This window comes from Fundulus heteroclitus, chromosome 22 (assembly GCF_011125445.2).
Source record: "Fundulus heteroclitus isolate FHET01 chromosome 22, MU-UCD_Fhet_4.1, whole genome shotgun sequence".
Lineage (NCBI taxonomy): Eukaryota > Metazoa > Chordata > Actinopteri > Cyprinodontiformes > Fundulidae > Fundulus > Fundulus heteroclitus.
This window is the reverse complement of record NC_046382.1, coordinates 3,888,141-3,908,351: the sequence shown is the minus strand read 5'-3', so window position 1 is coordinate 3,908,351 and position 20,211 is coordinate 3,888,141. Positions and strand designations below refer to the sequence as shown.

Below are 20,211 nucleotides of genomic sequence, written 5' to 3'. Positions count from 1 at the left end.
TGTAAAACACTAGTCCCCACAACACAAAAAGTGGGCATAATAATCGATACATATCATTTTATTACATTTGTGATAACAGTACATGATATTTAAAATGTAATTACACCGAGGAGGTTGTTTACTTACAAGGTACCTATGATTACAGATGTATATGAATTTATATTTTCTAACTCCTTTCTAGAAATATCTAAGAAAATTTGAAAAATGCACGCAGCAGCAAACAACTCTACGACATGTTTAAAACAATAGTTTTTATTCAACTCGTCTACCAGCTCAACAGGCAGTGCGCCTTTTCTGCCTAATAAACTAACTGTATACTTTACGAAACTGTTAAAACCGTGTTTGTCAATCAGAGTATGTTTAAAGTCAGGCTTAGGGTTCCTGTCTTCTTGTTTGACTTGTTTTTTTCGGTCTGTAGCTTCACATTCCGAGCTAAAATTTGGTTCCTGAACGCCACACCAGCAGCAGCGCATGCGCATATCGTGGTTCGACGCAATTGGACTCTTTCAAACGCAGAACCGCGACAGTTCTCCGTGATTTAGCTCTGCATCAGTTAGCAAGTGTCCTCGGTGAGAAGAGATCCATTTATCTGGATTTTATTTAAATGTTCCGCTCGGCCAAGCTGTTCGGTAAGTCGGTGTTTGAGTCCACGTCGCGGCGGTACCGTGAAACCCGGGTCCGGTTCGTTTTAACCGAACCTTGTCGGACTTTTAGCCGTTTAAAGCTAGCCGTTAGAAGGGGGCTACATGTCGCCAGGGGGATTCCAGGCTTGGTTTGTTTATTTTCAAAAGTGAACGAATCCAGTTAATTATCGGGGTTCTTTGCGGTTCTGGTACCGGTTCTGAGTGGAGTCATGGTAACTCAGCATTAAAGGGGAGTTTTCTCTGTTCGCTGGGAAGCTTTAGTGGAGGAAAACAAGAAGTTCTGGTCCGGTTTAAACGGGACTAACATCCCGGAGGAGACTTTCAGGACATTTAGATTAATTCCTGCTGGTATTCCTACGCTGTTCAGAACCCGAACCGGTCCCGTTTGGCCCAGTCTGACCCAGTGGGTTGGTTCAGGTGAGAAGAGGGTCGGTAACCAGCCTCACCTGTTCTCCCACAGCAGGAATGTCTACTTTCTACACGCGGCCACTTTGGCCTCATGACGTCATTAAAGCGGTTTACATGATACTTTTGAATAATTCTAGTTCACATAGAAATATAAAAAAAAATAACTGTAACATTAAAGGAGCACCTTAGGCCCAGTTTATACAGATTATCTGTAATAATAGTTGATATTGGAGTGAGTTACACTTTAAACTCATGATTCTGCATCACTTTTCTCTTTTAGGCATTTCTGGGTTGTTTTAATTTGTTGTGATAAAACTACTACTAACTACTGTTAGTAACAGGAGGCTGTTACTACACAAAAGATAATATAAGATAGACTTTATTGATCTCACAGTGGAGAAATTCACGTGTCACATCGGCTCAATAATCAAAAGAAGGAGCCAAAAGCAGGAAAAGGTGCATGATGTATATACAGTGTGTCCACATATATACAGTGGATCAGGAAAAAATAAATAAAGCAGAGATTTAAGATGACTTATGCACATTTAGGTGACTTACACACATGAATGTGACGTTGTACATTAAAGTGGTACCAGGTGAAGCACAACAGTGAAGTGGTGAGATAACTATAACAACTGAAGATTCTTATTTATCAGGATTATTGCACGGGGTATTAAATAGTTATTGCACATTAATTATTACAGTTATAGTTACAGTTACAGTGCAGCATTGTATAATCTGGTTGCAGCAGGGATGAATGACCTGCGGTAGCGCTCCTTTTTACAGACGGGATGTCTAAGTCTTGCACTAAAGGATCTACTCAGCTCCTCTACAGTCTGGTGCAGGGGGTGGAAGGTGTCCATGATGGATGTGAACTTGGACAACACCCTCCTCTCAGCCACTTCCTTCACAGAGTCCAGAGTGCAGCCCAGGACAGAAGTGGCCTTCCTCACCAGCTTATTCAGCCTCTTTCTGTCTCTATGTCCTGCCCCTGGATGTTCAAAGTTGTATGTATACATGTAAAATAATCAACATTCACTACAGGAGGCACAGTTTTAGCCACTTTATGCACCTTAAAAGAATATATGCCTCTACTTTATCACATGATATACCTTTTGTTGCCTTGATAAATTGTCTTAATGGGCCGGATTTGTCACCTTGGGTTTGACACATGTCCTTTAGATGTTCAGCTGGCATGTTCTCTGGAGGATTTTAATTCTGTCTAAAGTTAGATATGGTTATCTTTTGGTGTTTGGTCTTTGTTGTAAGTTGTATTTTTTTTTTTATATATCACCTCCTGTTCTACACTTTGTCTGAAAGCACTTTATAAATAAAGTTATTTTCCCAGGGAAAGGAGCGTCTCTGCAGGTGGAGGACTGACAGTTTTTACTGTCAGTAGTTCAGCATCTGATTGTAATCTGCTGTTTTTTTAGACTAATCCTTTAATGTTTGTCAAGCCGTTCATGTGAATCATAGTTAGCAGGTCACTGATTTCACCGATTAAACTGAATAATTAGAACCAACGGCAGGACAAACATGCTGATTACCACCATGGTGTCTTATTAGACCAGATAGTTTAGCTGTTCTCCATATTCCACCTGTGCATCGGTGCTCTCAGTAATCTTAACTCTGCAGACCAAACTAGGGCTGAACAATTAATCGCATTTTCAATATAATCGCGATTTTAAAAAAAACGCAATTTCCAAATCGCAGAGGTCTGCAATTTTTGGCTATGTAACAGTCAGGGAATTAGACACGTCCATTAGGTGTTGGTAAAAAATGTTTAAAGTGGGTTTGCCTCCACATGGAAGGGAAGACAGTTGCAGCAGTGAGATAATCTAATTGTATTACGTGTTTTAGAGTTTATATAATCACACATAGCATTAAGTTCTGGTCAATCAGTTTAATACATAGACTTGCTTGTTGGTTTCCCTTTATGTTCAACAAGGATTGATGTCCAAATCAACTAAAAGCTGTTCTCTTGAATAATATTCTGATTAATAGAAACATTAAAAGTTCTTGTTTTAAATAGTCCCTGTTTACAAACGTCTTTATTTAGACGCCATTTTTGTTGCTTGTGGTTAACGCGGAGAAAAGTCAAAATGGCAATTTTGGTTGAAATATATCGTAGGCAGAACGCAATCATTTCTGCTCTGAGTTTAGATGCTGTGGGTCTTTTAGCAACTAATCTGCACAGCGAGGAAACACAATGATTTGTTGTCTAGTATATGTTTAAAAAGACATGATAAATTAAACTGGAAAAAAAATTGCATTAAATCGCAATATTAAGAAAAAAAAATTGCAATTAGATTATTTTCCAAAATCGTTCAGCCCTAGACCAAACACCGTTTGAGCATCAGGGCGTCTGATTTACATGCAGAGTCTATGGGGGACGCTCCTCAGAGGCCTCCAGAGGTCCTGCAGTGCGTTTGAAGCTTTCTGCACGTTTGGTGCTGCAGATTTGGCTTGATACACTTCTAGAGCAACCTACGCTAGAGTTGGACAATCAGAACGTGAGATGTCAACCGATGCGGCTCTGCAGGCTGTCTAACTGGGCTGGAGGAGCATGAATAGCTGAAAGTGACCCTGGTGAGCAGGAGGGAACCCTCCAGAGGGAGGCTCCTGAAACAGGATAAACTATAAGAGATTAGCATCACCGTGGAGGAAAATAACCCTCTTTCCCACAATCCTTTGCACCATGGAGAAGACCTAATTTAATGCCTGAGAAGATGAAGTGTGACGTTAGCCGATATGTTTTAAACTGCTTCTGTTCTGTTGGCAGAAAAATGAGTGACTCCGTCCTGAACTACCAGGCTGACCAGCGACGTGTCGCTGAAGACGGGAACAGTGGACCGTCGTCAGCATCCGGCTCCTTACCAGAACCACAGGTCCGACTCTCCTTTCATAGTTAATGTCTCCTTTCTTCACCTGCTGAAGCCGGCCTTTCGTTTCTCTGGGGCTCCTCAGACGAGATGGAAACCACTTAGACTATCAGACTACACGTTAGTGTTGTGCCGATGCCATTTTTTGGCCCCGATACCGATACTACGATACCTGGCTGTGCCGTATCGGCCGATACCGATACCATACCGATACCATTACTTTGAAATTTGTGTGTGTGTATATATGAAGAAAAGCATACTACTTGGATGTAAAATAATTGGTATCATGGCTTTGTCAAGCTGCTACCTTATTAAAGCAGGAAAAAGACTAATACAAAGTGAATCCAGTAGAACTAGTGAGTGTCGGGAGAGAGAAGGCTGCGTTCAAGTGACATACAAACATCCAAATGGTATCTGTGACCTATTTGTTGGTACTTGCCGATACCGATACCACCATTTTAGTGCAGTATCGGCGCCCCGGCCGATACTGGTATCGGTATCGGTGCAACACTACTAGACGTCACATCAGTCAGAAAACGCGTTATGAGGAAAAAACACATGTTGCATTTATTTAGACATTTCACACAATCCAGACTAAAAACTGACATTTAAGCTGGTAAATAAACTTGTTAAATCATACAGTTGCATCCACAGCCGGCTGAATAACCTGGAACAGGCCAGGGAGGATGAATGGGCTACATTAGCAGCTCCAACTAGCAGGTTTTATCCAACCAGCAGGTTTTATCCAACCAGCAGGTTTTATCCAGTGCGTTTCAGCGTAGCGGGTTGTTAGCCATGAGCGTAACGGTGCTACATGCTAAGCTAACATTCCGACACGGATGTTTAAGCCCAACATGAAGCTCATCTGCATCAGTGAAGATTAACCTGCCGCACAACAGAGCTGTAAGCTAGCGCTAGCTGCTATTAGCTTCACGGACAGCCCAATAACAATTTCTGTCTCGGTCTGGGTCTTTAGAGCTGCACCAGTCCGCTGCCTGAATGATACTGAAACAGCCAAACAATGTACAAATGTGTTCTTTGTAGATAAGTTAAAGTTTTCAGTTAGTTTTAAGTGGTACAGGAGCAACATTTAGGTTTCTCAGACATGGAGCGCCCTCTTGTGGCTATAGGTGGTAATGTTTACTCCTTGGTTCATGCTGGTCCAAATGATTTGCCATTTAAAACTGATAGACAAGTCGCAGCTGAATAAAAGTTACAGGATCGGCCAAACTGAGAAAAAAGGTTATTTATAGTCAGAAAATATGGTAGAAATGTTTGAAATTAATATGGGCCTGCTCCTGCTTATTTCTGAAGGCCTGTCATACCTTGGTTTAAGATTTGATAGTAAAGGAGAAACATATCATTAGAGGCAAACATTTAAAATATGCATATTTATTTCATTTGGAATTCCAAAGAGACCAAGAGAACTTACAAGCTTAGTTTCAGTACATTACCCGCGTCCTTCTCTCCAGGCATTGCAGCTTCTTTGTCTGCTCATTAATTTGCAAACCCATCTTTTTATCATAGTGACTAGCCCCTCTCGATTAGTTTGGGTTTTTTGGCCCAGGCACTGTGACTCCAGGGGTCCGTTCTTCGTACGTCGCTAACTCAGTTATCTGGATTTGATTGTTGACGATTTGGTATGATCTTGGATCGTTTGGTTCTTCAAAACTCATCCTGGACTTGCTGTCATAGCAAAATGTGCGCCAACTTAAACCTGCTCGCGAGCAGGCTTATTTCATGTAAACAGGATTATATCGCAGCGGAGGAGATAGGGAAGTCTGTCCAGCCAGCGCACTTGGACCACCTAGTGGCAGAGGAAGGGACAGAATTGTCCCATTTTTCCCCAAATCACCATTTTTTAATGTTTAATAAAAGACGAAGCAAATAATGCTTAGTTCCTGTCGTTTTATTTAAACAATTCTTTATAAAGAAAAGACAGCAAGTCATCTTTTGTCTGCAAAAAGAGATAGTTATGTAAAGTCAGCAATACTACTGTCAAATGGTGTATTAGAACTTACTCTGAACGTCCTTTTGAAGCAACTCGATCTCTAGTGCAATTTTTCTCTTTTTCAAGTTGTGGAGTTCAATTTCTCCTCTTAATTTGTGTTTTTTTTTTTTTTCAGGTCAAAATACAAATTTTTTTGTTGAAGAAGCCGTTTATATAGGGAACGGATGGCACCCTGTGTCGTTTTGTGAAAGAAAAAGAAAGGGTGAAACATGCCTCATGCAACAAAAGTAAAAATAACCTGTTTTTTTCCAGCCTTCTTATTGGTCGCTGTTATAAACAGACAAACATCATTTAACAGTGGCTTTTAAAAAAGAGGAAGAAGTTGCTTTTTAAAATACAGTATAATAATTAAAGGCTACCATTTTGTAGAATATTCTTGTATTTCACTTTTACTTGTTCCCATGTTCTAGTGACTCCCGTGGAGGCTCTGACATAAAAGAACAAAATAAATATGAAATTATTAAAATGCAAAAAATCATACTGTAGAAAGTGATAGAAACATTTAACAAGGACAGTACTTATGCATTTAATTTATCTGCTACCTTTTTTAGCCCTCTCTCCTGGTTTTAACAGACTTTGAGGTGTTCCTTGTCGTTTTAATTAATGACTCAAATTCGGCATAACCTTCCAAGCTCTTGTTCTGCTTGGGAGAAAAACTGTGGGCGTTCTTTGGCCATGCTGAACAGCCAATAGCAGCGCTGCTGATCAATGTTTCTACTATCGACACATTTCCCCTTTTAAACAAACGCATGAACGCGCAGTTATCTCAGATAACTCAATCCAGCCATACTAATCATAAACAACAGGTGTGTTCGAAGAACCCAGTTAGCCGGATTATGATTAGCCGGATGAAATCATCTTGGATGTCTCATTTGATCTCGGATGTTTTAAGCAACGTCTGAAGAACGGACCCCTGGTCCCATCTCCTGCCAAAACAGGAGATGGGACCCTCTTCTTGGTTCCTCCTCACAGGCTGGACGATTGAGCTGGATGGTAATGAATGTTCAGTTCTGGAGTGGGCCATGAGCATTTTATTTTGCATTTCTCTCTAATAAATGTGAAGATGGTCTGCAGACACGAGCCCTTGTTTCTATTGGGGAACAGAAACAAGGTGTAATTAGTATTCTTATCAAAAACCCCATTCGTGTGTCATTTATTAAAAAACATCCTCCAAGCACTTTCACTTTAAAGATATTTCTGTGCACAATTATTTAGCTCCCAGGGGTGATTCTCATAAACATGGTCCAACGTGAAGCAAAAATTAAAAAACATAATGTACACACAAAAACATTCACATTTTATAAAGTAGATCCTAATTTTACTTTTCACTGTAAAATTATAATCTATATGCACATTTTCTAGGTATTTTTTAAACATTTTATTCTAACTTTTAGCAAATATATTCATTACTGTAACACAATTTCCATGAAGAAATTTGAAACCACAAAACCTTTTTTTTTCACATTTTTTGGACACCAAGGACTTCAGTGTGCACAGAGAGACAGATATAAACAAAAATAGGCATTTTTAAAAAAAACGTTTTATTTTACTGCAAAAAATAATTTCATCACCGTAACAGTTATGCAAATTTCAAAGTCAATTTTGATTATGATTTTGTATCAAATCATTACATTGAAAAAATAATACAACCATAGTATAAAAGGTCTGGCACATTTCATGAAGGGATTAAAATATAAAAGTAATTCATATAACTAATCTAAATAAATCCTCATAAAGTTAACATAGCGGTAATGAAAAAACATATCTCGGTAATGAATAACAATGTTTCGGTAGTGAACCCTTCATAACTATATTAATATTTACCTACACAAACAATAAAATACCCTAGTAAAACATACATTTGCAAACATTTTTTAAGTTTATTAAGTCGACATACACGAACTGAACAGAAAAAATAGTCCCATATTTGCGTCACAGTGCTTATGGTAACAGCTATAAGGATTCGGAAGTGAATCGGAAGTGTCTTGCTGATAAACTGGTAGGCAGTGGTTCAGAAAGAGTACAAACTGAAGTAATATTCATTTAAAATAAATTGGCAACATAAAAATTGTGCTATTTTAAATGCACGGTTTAAATTTGCGCATATTTGTGAATTTGTTTGAAGCAAAACAAATTCACAAAAGACAATGGGAAACAATGGGTTGGATTTAGGGTAAATGCAAAAGCAACCAAGGCACAGGGAGGTGATAGGTCATCAGAACAAAGGCACAGAGAGAAAAAAGATATTGAACTTCTAAATAGCAGGAAACACAACAGGGAAATGCCTGAATTCACGTTTGTTTTTTTCAACTTTGTGCTAGCAAATTATTAGTGATACAACACTGTGTGAAAAGGAAAAATAGAAAACCCCACTCAGATAAACAGGAAACAATGCCAGTACACAAGAAATCACATATTTCAGAAGTAGAGCCAATATTCTAGTTTTTTTATCCTTCTCATTAACACTGGTAAATGACAATGTAAGAGGCCTATTGTAGATAGGAAAAAAGAGGAGTAAATTTCTGCCAAAAAATATATTTTTTAAATGTCAGAATATTTCTGAGTTTTGAGTTCAAAAAGTCAAAAATTTACTACAAAAACCGATGAGGTTTTGAGATTAAAATCAGAAATTTTTGAGAAACAAATATGGAACTTTCTGAGTTTCAAAAGTTAGAAATTTACTTGTACATTGTACAAAATGTGAGATTTTTTTTGGTGGATATTTTTTCCATCCTTTTGTTTCTATCTACAACTGCCTTAATATGCCATTGAATCTAATAATTCATTGGACTTTCTTTTTGTACTTGGCCCAGATTTCTGACACCACACAGAAGTGTCTTGCGGATGAAGAGGTAGGCAGTGGTTCAGGAATAATTTCTTTGATGTCATCCAAATAATACCACACCTTCTCACCAGCAAATCTTATTGATGGGATGTAGAAGCGGTTGCCTCCTGCACAGCTCATTGTATCAACCTCATACTGACCGCTGGCAATCTGGATTAATGAAGCAAAAAAAGGTTTATCGACTGCGTTTATCAAAGACAATTTGATTATTACATGATCATTACCTCCACATTACATGTTGACATGTTGACAATCTGAATCCAATACCTGACTTTCCATTCTCCACTCAGTCTTAAACCTACCTGTGTTACTGTGCCAGGATAGAGGTCTCCATCATAGTCCACAAGGACCCATGTTCCTACTTTGATGGTCTCTTCAGATTCCTTTTGAGTGAAAACAAACTCTTTTGGGGAGAAGCAGTCACAAGAGTGACTACAGAAGCACGAGACCTCTCGAAATCTAATATTTCCTGGTTCAGTAGCAACGACCTGTGGAGACATTATGTTTAGTTTTATCTGCAAAACCATGAAAAGGTCAGGTCTATATAAAAATATTTTGTTTAAAATTACAACAAAAAATATTGAAAAATATTTATAGAAAAAAATGAAATCAAGTTAAAAAAAAAGACAAGCAAGATAATAGCGAGTGTGAATTTGTTTAGTTGGACATGTGGGTGCTCACCTGGTGTATTTTCATAGTTCCTGGGACTGATTTCAGGAATGGAGGAACGAGTTCCCCATACGCAGCAATATTATCCTCTGTTACTTCAAAAAGCCTAACAGATGAGTGCTTTGCCAGATTCTCTAGTAGAGCAGAAGCATTTGGGATGTCTGTGCCATAGGCCACCATACGATCTGCGAGATTTTTAAGAGCACCTCCTACTCCATCAGGAGCTCCCTTCCCATGAGAGGCCTCAGTGAAGTTCCACGTCACAGTGTTAAAACCTTTCATAAAAGGCACTGTGGATGTAAGGTAGAATGCTACCTTATTCCGATATTGAGATGTTGGTCCATCGGAAAAGAAGTGGATATTTTTTGCCAGGGGGTAGTTAGATGTTATATACTCTAAAACTGGTTGCAAATGTGCCCATGTAGCAACAGCATCGTGCTGTAAACTGGCAGACACAGTAGCAAAGGATTCGGCTTGACCACGAGCGTAGTATAACACCCCTGTATGGAGTGTGACTTGCTGGTGGGATCCACCAAAGTGAGTGTCTTTTATTTCCTTGCTCCATTTGCAGGTGTAGTTTTCACTGTAATCAACATGGACTACAACATCACGCTGGGTCAAATTTTCTTTCAGTTTCTTGAGACGAGTGAACTGGTGCCAAATGTTGTACAAATGAGTAGAGATCCGTGGCAGTTCCAACTTTGTTAGCTCTACGAGTTTTTCAATACTAGCTACTTTCTTCTCCAGGGATGTGGTTTTGATATCAATCTCAGTTGTAGTGCCATCCTGCAGTTTCTTTGTTACTGTTCTTGACCTTGTTGTCCACTCAGTCCAAGATATGATGTTGTTTTTTGTTGTTGGATCCACGGTGACAGGGAAAGTAAGATCTTTGCAGGCTTCACATCTACCATACATGCAATCAATGTTTTCTGAATCACAGACGGATGAAGCCACTACATCAGTAACAGATAATGTATGCATCATTCCAAGATGGTGCATTTTTTTAACTTTACTTGAAAAATTCTCATGAATTTTGCAGGCACATGTTTCTCTGTCTGTGATCTTTGGTCTCACTATCCAGAAGGGCTTCAGCTTAAAAAACTGGGAGCGGGACACATTGAGCCCTGGGTTCTCTTTAAGAAATCTCTTGTGGAGATTTCCCATGGTGTCTGAGAGGAACCTCTTCCTGTAAATTTGTCCACCCTTCCTGACTTCCCCAGCTTTACCATTTATTAATGTGGACACATCATCTCTGTTTAGGAACAGTCTGACATTGTCACTCATCTTTCTTCTTTGGCTTCTCTCACACTGCTTTTTGCGGTTCTCTCTCCTCTGTTTGGCTCGACTTGTAAGTAGAACTGTGGACCTGTGTTCCTCCATTCGTTTTAGTTTTTTCTTCAGACAATTTAGTTCTTTTTTTTGTCACTGATAATTTGTTGTGCCTTCCTTAGTTTTTCTCTTAATTTGGTTGTTTTTTTCCGCTTTGGTGTTGATGTTGCAGACGGCTGATTAGAGTTTATGTTCTTTGGTTGGATGATCCTTTTGCAAGGTTGTGGTTGAGGCTGAGGGTTGATTTCGTTCACACTGTCATCTGAGGGAGGGGTTTCATTTAGTATGTGTTGAACTGTTTGTTTCTTTTTATTATATCGGTTAGAATTTTCCCTCCATTTTTTTTCGCTGTTTCTGCAGCTGCCTGGGTGTCAAATCTGCAGCTGCCTTTAACAAACCTTTTTCCTTGCACTTCTGATACCTGTTAAAATAAAATATCAATAGGAACATTTGTGAGACAGCAAAGTCTTCAACATACTCCATACTGTATTTGTACAGTGTGAGCGTGAAAAAGGAGTATAGAAGGAGAGCCGAGACATTGGGGAAAAAAAGAGGGAAAGGGGAAGAGAGGGAGAAAGAGAGAGACACTACCTTTCCCTTTCCTTTCTTCTATACTCCTCTAGAAGGTCCGGATTGTTATAAATCTTCTGCCTATGTTTTTCCACCCTAGCTCTTGATGCCGCCCTCTTCTGTTCACTTCCTTTTGCCCTTCACATTAGGTGATATCAATTAGCATAAATTATCTTAAAGATTTAGCCTAAAAAAATGAAAGTTTAATAATAACAAACATTACAAGTTGAAATAACCTATTCCTTCATCTATTTATTATTGCATACTGACACTGTTCATCACCGTAATCTTATTTCTCATTACCGCAACAGGCCTCAGATTACGCGGTAATGAAAGTCACGCATTACGGTAATGAATGATATCCACATGAGCTAGCTTAAAATTCTAGCATGCCATGATGACTCAGCTAAACTTTTTTCACAAACAGCGAGAACTCCCTAATTTCTTCTGTACAAGAAAGTATCTTATTAATAACTTTTTAAGAACATGAGGTATTATACATTACGGTAATGATCACCTATAGTGTAAAAATAGGCATATGGAAGGAGAAACCTAACAGTAATCATGATCAAAAGATGTCAAACAATCTTACCTTGTAGCCATCTTTTGTCTTCTCTTCTTTGTGGTGCATCATGGGTCAGAATAACTTTATTTAAAAAATTCTGTGAATATTACAGGACTTTGAACATGGTGCAACGGTAATGAGAGTTGCACCTCCGGACACTCACTTTTATTAAAATATTCTGAATTACTTAACAGGAAATTATTATATATTGTCATATTTTGTTAATTAATGTATATTTTAACAAATGTCTGATATTTTTTTTAAACCTGCTTGATTATTTATAATGATAAATTGAGACGAAAGCAATTTTTCCCCCCTTAGGACGCATTACAGTAGTGAATTTGTGACTCCAAAAACGGTTAAAAAACATAAAAAAATTTATTTTGGTAACCAACAATGATCTGTGCCAAATATTAGAAATAATGATTGTCCAAATAAAAGTGGATTCTTTTTATTTTTTTATGAGTATGCACCTAAAATCTTCTAAGATATTCGATAGGTAGGGTTTGTGAGAATCACCCCCAGAGCTCTGCAATTTAATTATTAGTTAAAAGAGTAATCTTTAAGTTCAAATGTATTTCATCAACATATTCGTTTCATGTCATTTCCCGCTTTATTTTAAAAACCCAACTGAGAAAAAGAAAGCCTTTCCATGTGAAAGCCTTTTCCCTCTTTCTCTCTCTTTTTTTTAAAAAAAAAAAAAAAGAAAGAAAGGGAGGAGCTGTTCTGCACAAAGAAGACAAAATATTTATACCATTCTGTTACTGTTCAAGGATGCCAAGATTCCACATAACAAAGCAGTGAGCAGGAGAGATTTTTGAAAACGTTCTAACATTGTTGAACAACTAAAGTTACTTAAGCAAATCAGAATTAGTTCCCAATTTAATCCCAAAATAAAGTAAACCATACATGTTATTATATGCCCTTTTTTAACTGAGGATTGAGGACTTTGATTAAGAAGTTCTTGGATGAACGCGTCTCTGCGTTCCTATTTATCTAGGCCCGGTAATCTGATCTATGTTCTGAGTGCCTGATCAGGAAAGGTTTAGGTTCTCTGAAGCTTTCTGTTTTCAGCAACCCTGAAAACCCAGAACCCTTTACAGTCAGTGTTAGGTGTCAGGTATTCTGTGGGACCACATCGCCGTCCCTCTGATTCCACCCTGGTTCCACCAGCTGTGTCAAGTCCACAACAGCTCCAACCCACAGCAGCTCGTCCCTGGGTGCTGTGCCCCAGGGGTCTCCACACCCCCCTGTGTGGAACGTCTCCCACTGCAAGGATCTCACCCTATGTCCCGTTCAAGATGTTCTTTACACAACAGGAGTTCCAATGTGGGATGTCATTGCTGCTTTAATTTTCCTCAGAGAAAACCTTCATTCATTGATATCACCTTCAAGCTGTTACCCTTTTATCATCACAGCCTCCCAGCCATCCTGACCAGATCCAAAATGTCCCCATAATTTAACCTAATTAAATTAATCTTACTTATTTTCTGTATGTAAGAGTTCTAGTTGAGCTATATTAAATCTCCATAAATATTGTAACCATTGTACACTGATGCTTTAATCCCACATTTACCCCTGTTAGTTAGTAGGATGTGTCATTATGCTAATCTATAGCAACCTTATCCATTTTAGCCAGTAACCTTTTGTTGGACTTCTGTGCTCGTCATGGATTGTCCATCACAAACACCATGTTCAAGCATAAGGGTGTCCATATGTGCTCTTGGCACCAGGACACCCTAGGTCGCAGTTCAATGATCGACTTTGTTGTCGTTTCATCTGACCTGCGGCCGCATGTCTTGGACACTCGGGTGAAGAGAGGGGCGGAGCTCTCCACCGACCACTACCTGGTGGTGAGTTGGCTCCGATGGCGGGGGAGGAAGCCGGTCCGACCGGGCAGGCCCAAACGTACTGTGAGGGTTTGCTGGGAACGTCTGGCGGAGTCCCCTGTGAGGCGGAGCTTTAACTCCCACCTCCGGGAGAACTTTAAACACATCCCGAGGGAGGCGGGGGACATTGAGTCTGAATGGACCATGTTCCACGCCTCTATTGCTGAGGCGGCTAGTCGGAGCTGTGGCCGCAAGGTTGTCGGTGCATGTCGTGGCGGCAACCCTCGAACCCGCTGGTGGACACCAGCGGTGAGGGAAGCCGTCAAGCTGAAGAAGGAGTCCTACCGGGCTTTTTTGGCCTGTGGGACTCCGGAAGCAGCTGATGTGTACCGGCAGTCGAAGCGGCAGGCGGCTCGGCTGGTCGCCGAGGCAAAAACTCGGGCGTGGGAAGAGTTCGGAGAGGCCATGGAGAAAGACTTCCTTACGGCTTCGAAGCGATTCTGGTCCGCCATCCGGCGTCTCAGGAGGGGGAAGCAGTGCAGTACCAACACTGTTTACAGTGGGGGTGCTGTGCTGCTGACCTCGACTCGGGACGTCGTGCGTCGGTGGGCGGAATACTTCGAAGACCTCCTTAATCCCACCAACACGTCTTCCATTGAGGAAGCAGAGCCTGAGGACTCTGGGTCGGGTTCTCCCATCTCTGGTGCTGAGGTTGCCGAGGTTGTTAAAAAGCTCCTCGGTGGCAAGGCTCCGGGGGTGGATGAGATTCGCCCTGAGTACCTTAAGGCTCTGGATGTTGTGGGGCTGTGTTGGTTAACGCGGCTCTGCAACATTGCGTGGACATCGGGGGCAGTTCCCCTGGATTGGCAGACTGGGGTGGTGGTCCCCCTATTTAAAAAGGGGGACCGGAGGGTGTGTTCCAACTACAGAGGAATCACACTCTTAAGCCTCCCTAATAAGGTCTATTCAGGGGTTCTGGAAAGGAGGGTCCGTCGGATAGTCGAATCTCGGATTCAGGAAGAGCAGTGTGGTTTTCGTCCTGGCCGTGGAACACTGGACCAGCTCTACACCCTCAGCAGGATTCTTGAGGGGGCATGGGAGTTTGCCCAACCAGTCTACATGTGCTTTGTGGATCTGGAGAAGGCATTCGACCGTGTCCCCCGGGGGATCCTGTGGGGGGTACTCCGGGAGTATGGAGTACCGGACCCTTTAATAAGGGCTGTCAGGTCTCTGTACGACCGGTGTCAGAGTCTGGTCCGCATTGCCGGCAGTAAGTCGGACTCGTTTCCGGTGAGAGTTGGACTCCGCCAAGGCTGCCCTTTGTCACCGATTCTGTTCATAACTTTTATGGACAGAATTTCTAGGCGCAGCCAAGGTGTTGAGGGGATCCGCTTTGGTGGCCTTAGGATTGCGTCTCTGCTATTCGCGGATGACGTGGTCCTATTGGCTTCATCAGGGCGTGATCTACAGCTCTCACTGGAGCGGTTCGCAGCCGAGTGCGAAGCGGCCGGGATGAGAATCAGTGCCTCCAAATCCGAGACCATGGTCTTGAACCGGAAAAGGGTAGAGTGCCTTCTCCGGGTTGGGGAGGATGTCCTGCCCCTAGTGGAGGAGTTCAAGTATCTTGGGGTCTTGTTCACGAATGAGGGGAAGATGGAGCGGGAGATCGACAGGCGGATTGGTGCAGCGTCTGCTGTGAAGCGGGCGCTGTACCGATCCGTTGTGGTGAAGAGAGAGCTGAGCCAAAAGGCGAAGCTCTCGATTTACCGGTCGATCTACGTTCCTACCCTCATCTATGGTCACGAGCTTTGGGTCGTGACCGAAAGAACGAGATCCCGGATACAAGCGGCTGAAATGAGTTTTCTCCGTAGTGTGTCTGGGCTCTCCCTTAGAGATAGGGTGAGGAGCTCAGTCATCCGGGGAGGACTCAGAGTAGAGCCGCTGCTCCTCCACGTCGAGAGGAGCCAGTTGAGGTGGCTCGGGCATCTGGTCAGGATGCCTCCTGGACGCCTCCCTGGAGAGGTGTTCCGGGCACGTCCCACCGGGAGGAGACCCAGGGGAAGACCCAGGACACGCTGGAGGGACTATGTCTCCCGGCTGGCCTGGGAACGCCTTGGGATTCCTCCTGAGGAGCTGGCCCAAGTGGCTGGGGAGAGGGACGTCTGGGCCTCCCTACTGAAGCTGCTACCCCCGCGACCCGACCCCGGATAAGCGGAAGACAACGAACGGACGGACCTTTTGTTACCATTTTATTGATGCCTGCAGGGGTGGCAGAAATCATCTTACTCTAAGATGTTCATTAATTGAAATGCTATTTAAAAGTTCAGATTACTCTACTTTATATAGTGAAAAATAATTAATTTATTTATTCAACTGTTGATATTCAATTCAATTCAATTTTATTTATATAGCGCCAAATCATGAAACATGTCATCTCAAGGCACTTTACAAAGTCAAGTTCAAACATATTATACAGATTGGCTCAGATTATACAGATTGGTCAAAAATTTCCTATATAAGGAAACCAGTTGATTGCATCAAAGTCCCGACAAGCAGCATTCACTCCTGGGGAAGCGTAGAGCTACAGGGAGAGTCGTCTGCATTGTCTATGGCTTTGCTGCAATCCCTCATACTGAGCAAGCATGAAGCGACAGTGGAAAGAAAAACTCCCCATTAACGGGAAGGAAAACCTCTGGCAGAACCGGGCTCAGTATGAACGGTCATCTGCCTCGACCGACTGGGGGTTACAGAAGACAGAGCAGAGACACAACAAGACAGACAAAAAAGCACAAAAGCACACATTGATCCAGTAATCGGTTCTACATTAGATGGTAAAAGCGGGTTATCTGTCTTCTCTGGACGATATCACAGTTAACAGAACGCCAGACCAGGTGTACCTACTATGAAGATAAAAGAGAGAGAACAGAAAGTTAAAGCAGAAATGACGACACGCAATGCAAAATTGAAGAACAGTAGAACTCTATAGAGTGAGAAAATTAGATCCTGATATCCTCCAATAGCCTAAGCCTATAGCAGTAAAAATATAAAGGTAGCTCAGAGTAACATGAGCCACTCTAGTTATAAGTTTTGTCAATCTTAAAACTTTAGATGAAAGTTTTAAGCCTAGTCTTAAAAGTAGACAGGGTGTCTGCCTCACGGACCAAAACTGGGAGTTGGTTCCACAGGAGAGGAGCCTGATAGCTAAAGGATCTGCCTCCCATTCTACTTTTAGAGACTCTAGGAACCATCAGCAGACCTGCAGTCTGAGAGCGAAGTGCTCTGTTAGGAACATACGGGGTAATCAGAGCTCTGATATATGATGGAGCTTGATTATTAAGGGCTTTATATGTTAGAAGAAGAATTTTAAATTATATTCTTGATTTAACAGGAAGCCAATGAAGGGAAGCTAAAATTGGAGAAATATGATCCCGCTTGTTGATTTTCATCAGAACTCTTGCTGCTGCATTTTGGATCAGCTGAAGGCTTTGAACTGCATTTTGTGGACTTCCTGATAGTAAAGAATTACAATAGTCCAGCCTTGAAGTAACAAATGCATGGACTAGTTTTTCAGCATCACTCCTGGACAGAATGTTTATAATTTTGGCGATATTCCGGATGTGAAAAAAGGAAACTCTGGAAACCTGTTTAATATGGGATTTAAATGACATGTCTTGGTCAAAAATAACACCAAGATTTTTTTACTTTATTTCCAGAGGCCAAGTTAATGCCACCCAGATTAAGTGATTGGTTAAGAAGTTTATTTTTTGAGGACTCTGACCCAAAGATTACAACTTCGGTCTTGTCAGAATTTAGATGCAGGAAATTTAAAGTCATCCAGCTTTTGATGACATCAAGACATGACTGCAGTCGAAGTAATTGATTGGATTCATCAGGATTTATGGATAAATATAGCTGAGTGTCATCAGCATAACAGTGGAAATTAATCCCATGCTGTTTTATAATTTTGCCGATCGGAAGCATATATATAGTAAAGAGAATTGGTCCAAGGACTGAACCCTGTGGTACTCCACAGATGACCCTAAAGTTTGAGGAAGATTTATTATTAACATTAACAAACTGGAATCTGTCCGACAGATAAGATTTAAACCAGCCTAATGCTTTCCCCTTAATCCCTACAGTATGCTCAAGTCTTTGTAGGAGAATATTGTGATCAACTGTATCAAATGCAGCACTGAGATCTAACAGGACAAGTACAGACACAAGTCCATTGTCAACTAAGCATAATTTAGTGTCCAAATCTGATTATGACTCCTTACCGTACTGCTAGAACTGTCCTCTCAGTCTTCTGTTGGCAGAAAGGTGGCGTCTCCTTTAATCTGAAAGCAATAACTCAGAGAAAACAAGAGTGTTAATAGCATGCAGTTAAAACCCTGGTCCCGTTAGTGTCCCTTTAACGTGATGTTTTTTTTTTTTCTTGCTGATCCTGGGAAGGTATCAATTCTTCACCTTTCCTTTCAAACTCTGTTCAAAACATATCTAAAGAAAAAAAGAAAACACAAATTAACAAAAAAATGTCTCCTAAGGAGCACAATTGTCTTTTCAAATATGTCATACATTATTAACTTATTACAACTTTTGATTTCTTTCTGGTCCTTTGACCATGTGTATTTGCTGTTAGTAATACTTTGTATTTATATACACCTTTTCAAATCTCATTTGCTCAAGGGTGAAACTTTAAACCAATGATTTTCTCCTTTAGTTTTTTGGGCTTCCAGTGTTTCTCTATAAATGATAAGAGTTTTCCCCGTAATTCAGCACATTGAGAAGGCTACCCAAAAACAAAGCGAGATTAGAATTTAACCCTTCAGAAGCTGGCTTTATTTTATTTTTTCCCTCTGACATAGTTTTCGTGCCCCAGGCCAGAACACACAGACCCAGCCTTGCCATAACATTCAGATGTTTACATCATGGTCAGAGTTGTTTATCATATCTTTTGTCCTGCGTCAGGTTAAACTGTCCCTCTGAGGTTCGCCTCAGCTCAGTCCTTTTAAGCTGATTAAAATTCTAAGAAAAAAAAAAACAACAAAAAGGAATGAATAGAAAACCCTTAGAAAAACAACCATATTTAGTTCCACACAGTTTTGTTCAAAGCCAAAGCAGGGTTTTTTTTTTTTTTACATCTATTTAAATCAAAGATTATGTATATCTAAAACTTCTTTCAAATGGACTGGTTTGGGATGAATAATTAGGTGCCTGCCTTGCATGTGCAATGAGGAGGCACTGCCTCCCAATGCAATAAATACATGGGCAGGGCCTATTACTATTCACCTCTAAACGGACTCTATATTATTATCATTCTTTATTATTCCACGATTAATGCGGCCCGAACCGTAGCGTGCACCCCCACGATATAGGTACCAAAACGTGCGGCTCGATCGGGAATCGTGTGCTATTACTTTTATTGGGGTTTTGAGTTACCATGGCAACACAATTAGCGAAAAACCACCCCCCAAAAAACCCATATTAATCAATGGAGTCGGGGAGAAAGAAAGCCTCGAAAAAGCCTCAAAATGACCATTTTCAAAGCTGTACTGTATCGTCATACTTTCACCTATGAACACCGTTTAACTTCCAGTTTGTAGATATATCTGTGAACTACAGAAGTGAAAACGGGACGTGGATATCTTTTTTCGTCACTTCGCAGTTACTCCTCAAAGGTCATGTCCAAAAATCAGCGAAACTTATCGTTTACAATGAAAGTCAATGACGGAATTCTCCAACCGCCAGAGTGGCCCACTCTAGCTTTTTTAAAGATTTCAAAACTCCGAACAACTTGAGCTTACTCGCTCAATTTTCACTCTATGTAGACAAATTATACATCAAAACATAGGTATTTTTGTCAGGATTCAGGAAATGTAACCCTCATTGGTGTGGCATTTATAGATTTTTCCCAAATCACCTCAGACCGACACAAACCCGAAACCTCCCCCATTAATTTCCTATGCAGCGGTTTTGAAAAATGACGTCTGAAAATACCAAACATCACATGTTTTCGCATCGTCGCTACTCCTAAACCGTTTTATTTACAGGCATGAGACTTTCACACATGCATGTCCAGACCCTTCTAGCACTCACAAAAAGGAGTTTTGTGGATAACTGTTACGGTTTTTCCGCAGGAACAATTTGTTCGGGAGCGCTTTGGAGCTGCATTTTCCCAGATCATCCACTTTTTTACATCGTCGCTGTGCCTACACCAATTCTTGTACAAACATAGAAATGAGCACCATAGTCCTCAAAAGCCTGCTGATACTCATGGTGAAAGAATTATTTTGATATCTCTTATACTTTCTAAGCTACAGCAATTTGCTCGGGACCGTTTTTAGAGGATTTCTGAAATTCCATAAAAATCCCTTTTATATCATAATTTTTTACGCCTTTATTAAACTTTTTCCAGCAAAAAACGATAGCTTGTCTTCTTCCCCTATCCGTTACGAAATA

At 40.8% G+C, this 20,211-nt stretch overlaps 1 protein-coding gene across 1 annotated transcript in view; it reads left to right on the top strand.

Annotated features, from left to right (window-relative positions):
* The first annotated feature begins 499 nt into the window (after positions 1–499).
* LOC105923922 (kinesin-like protein KIF20B) overlaps positions 500–20,211 on the top strand; it is an 81,807-nt gene continuing 62,095 nt past the window's right edge. Inside the window, exons 1-2 of the mRNA XM_036125906.1 lie at positions 500–629; positions 3,835–3,940. Of these exons, the coding sequence (XP_035981799.1) occupies positions 3,839–3,940 (102 nt within the window). The 5' untranslated portion in view covers positions 500–629; positions 3,835–3,838. The remainder of the gene's footprint in view (positions 630–3,834; positions 3,941–20,211) is intronic.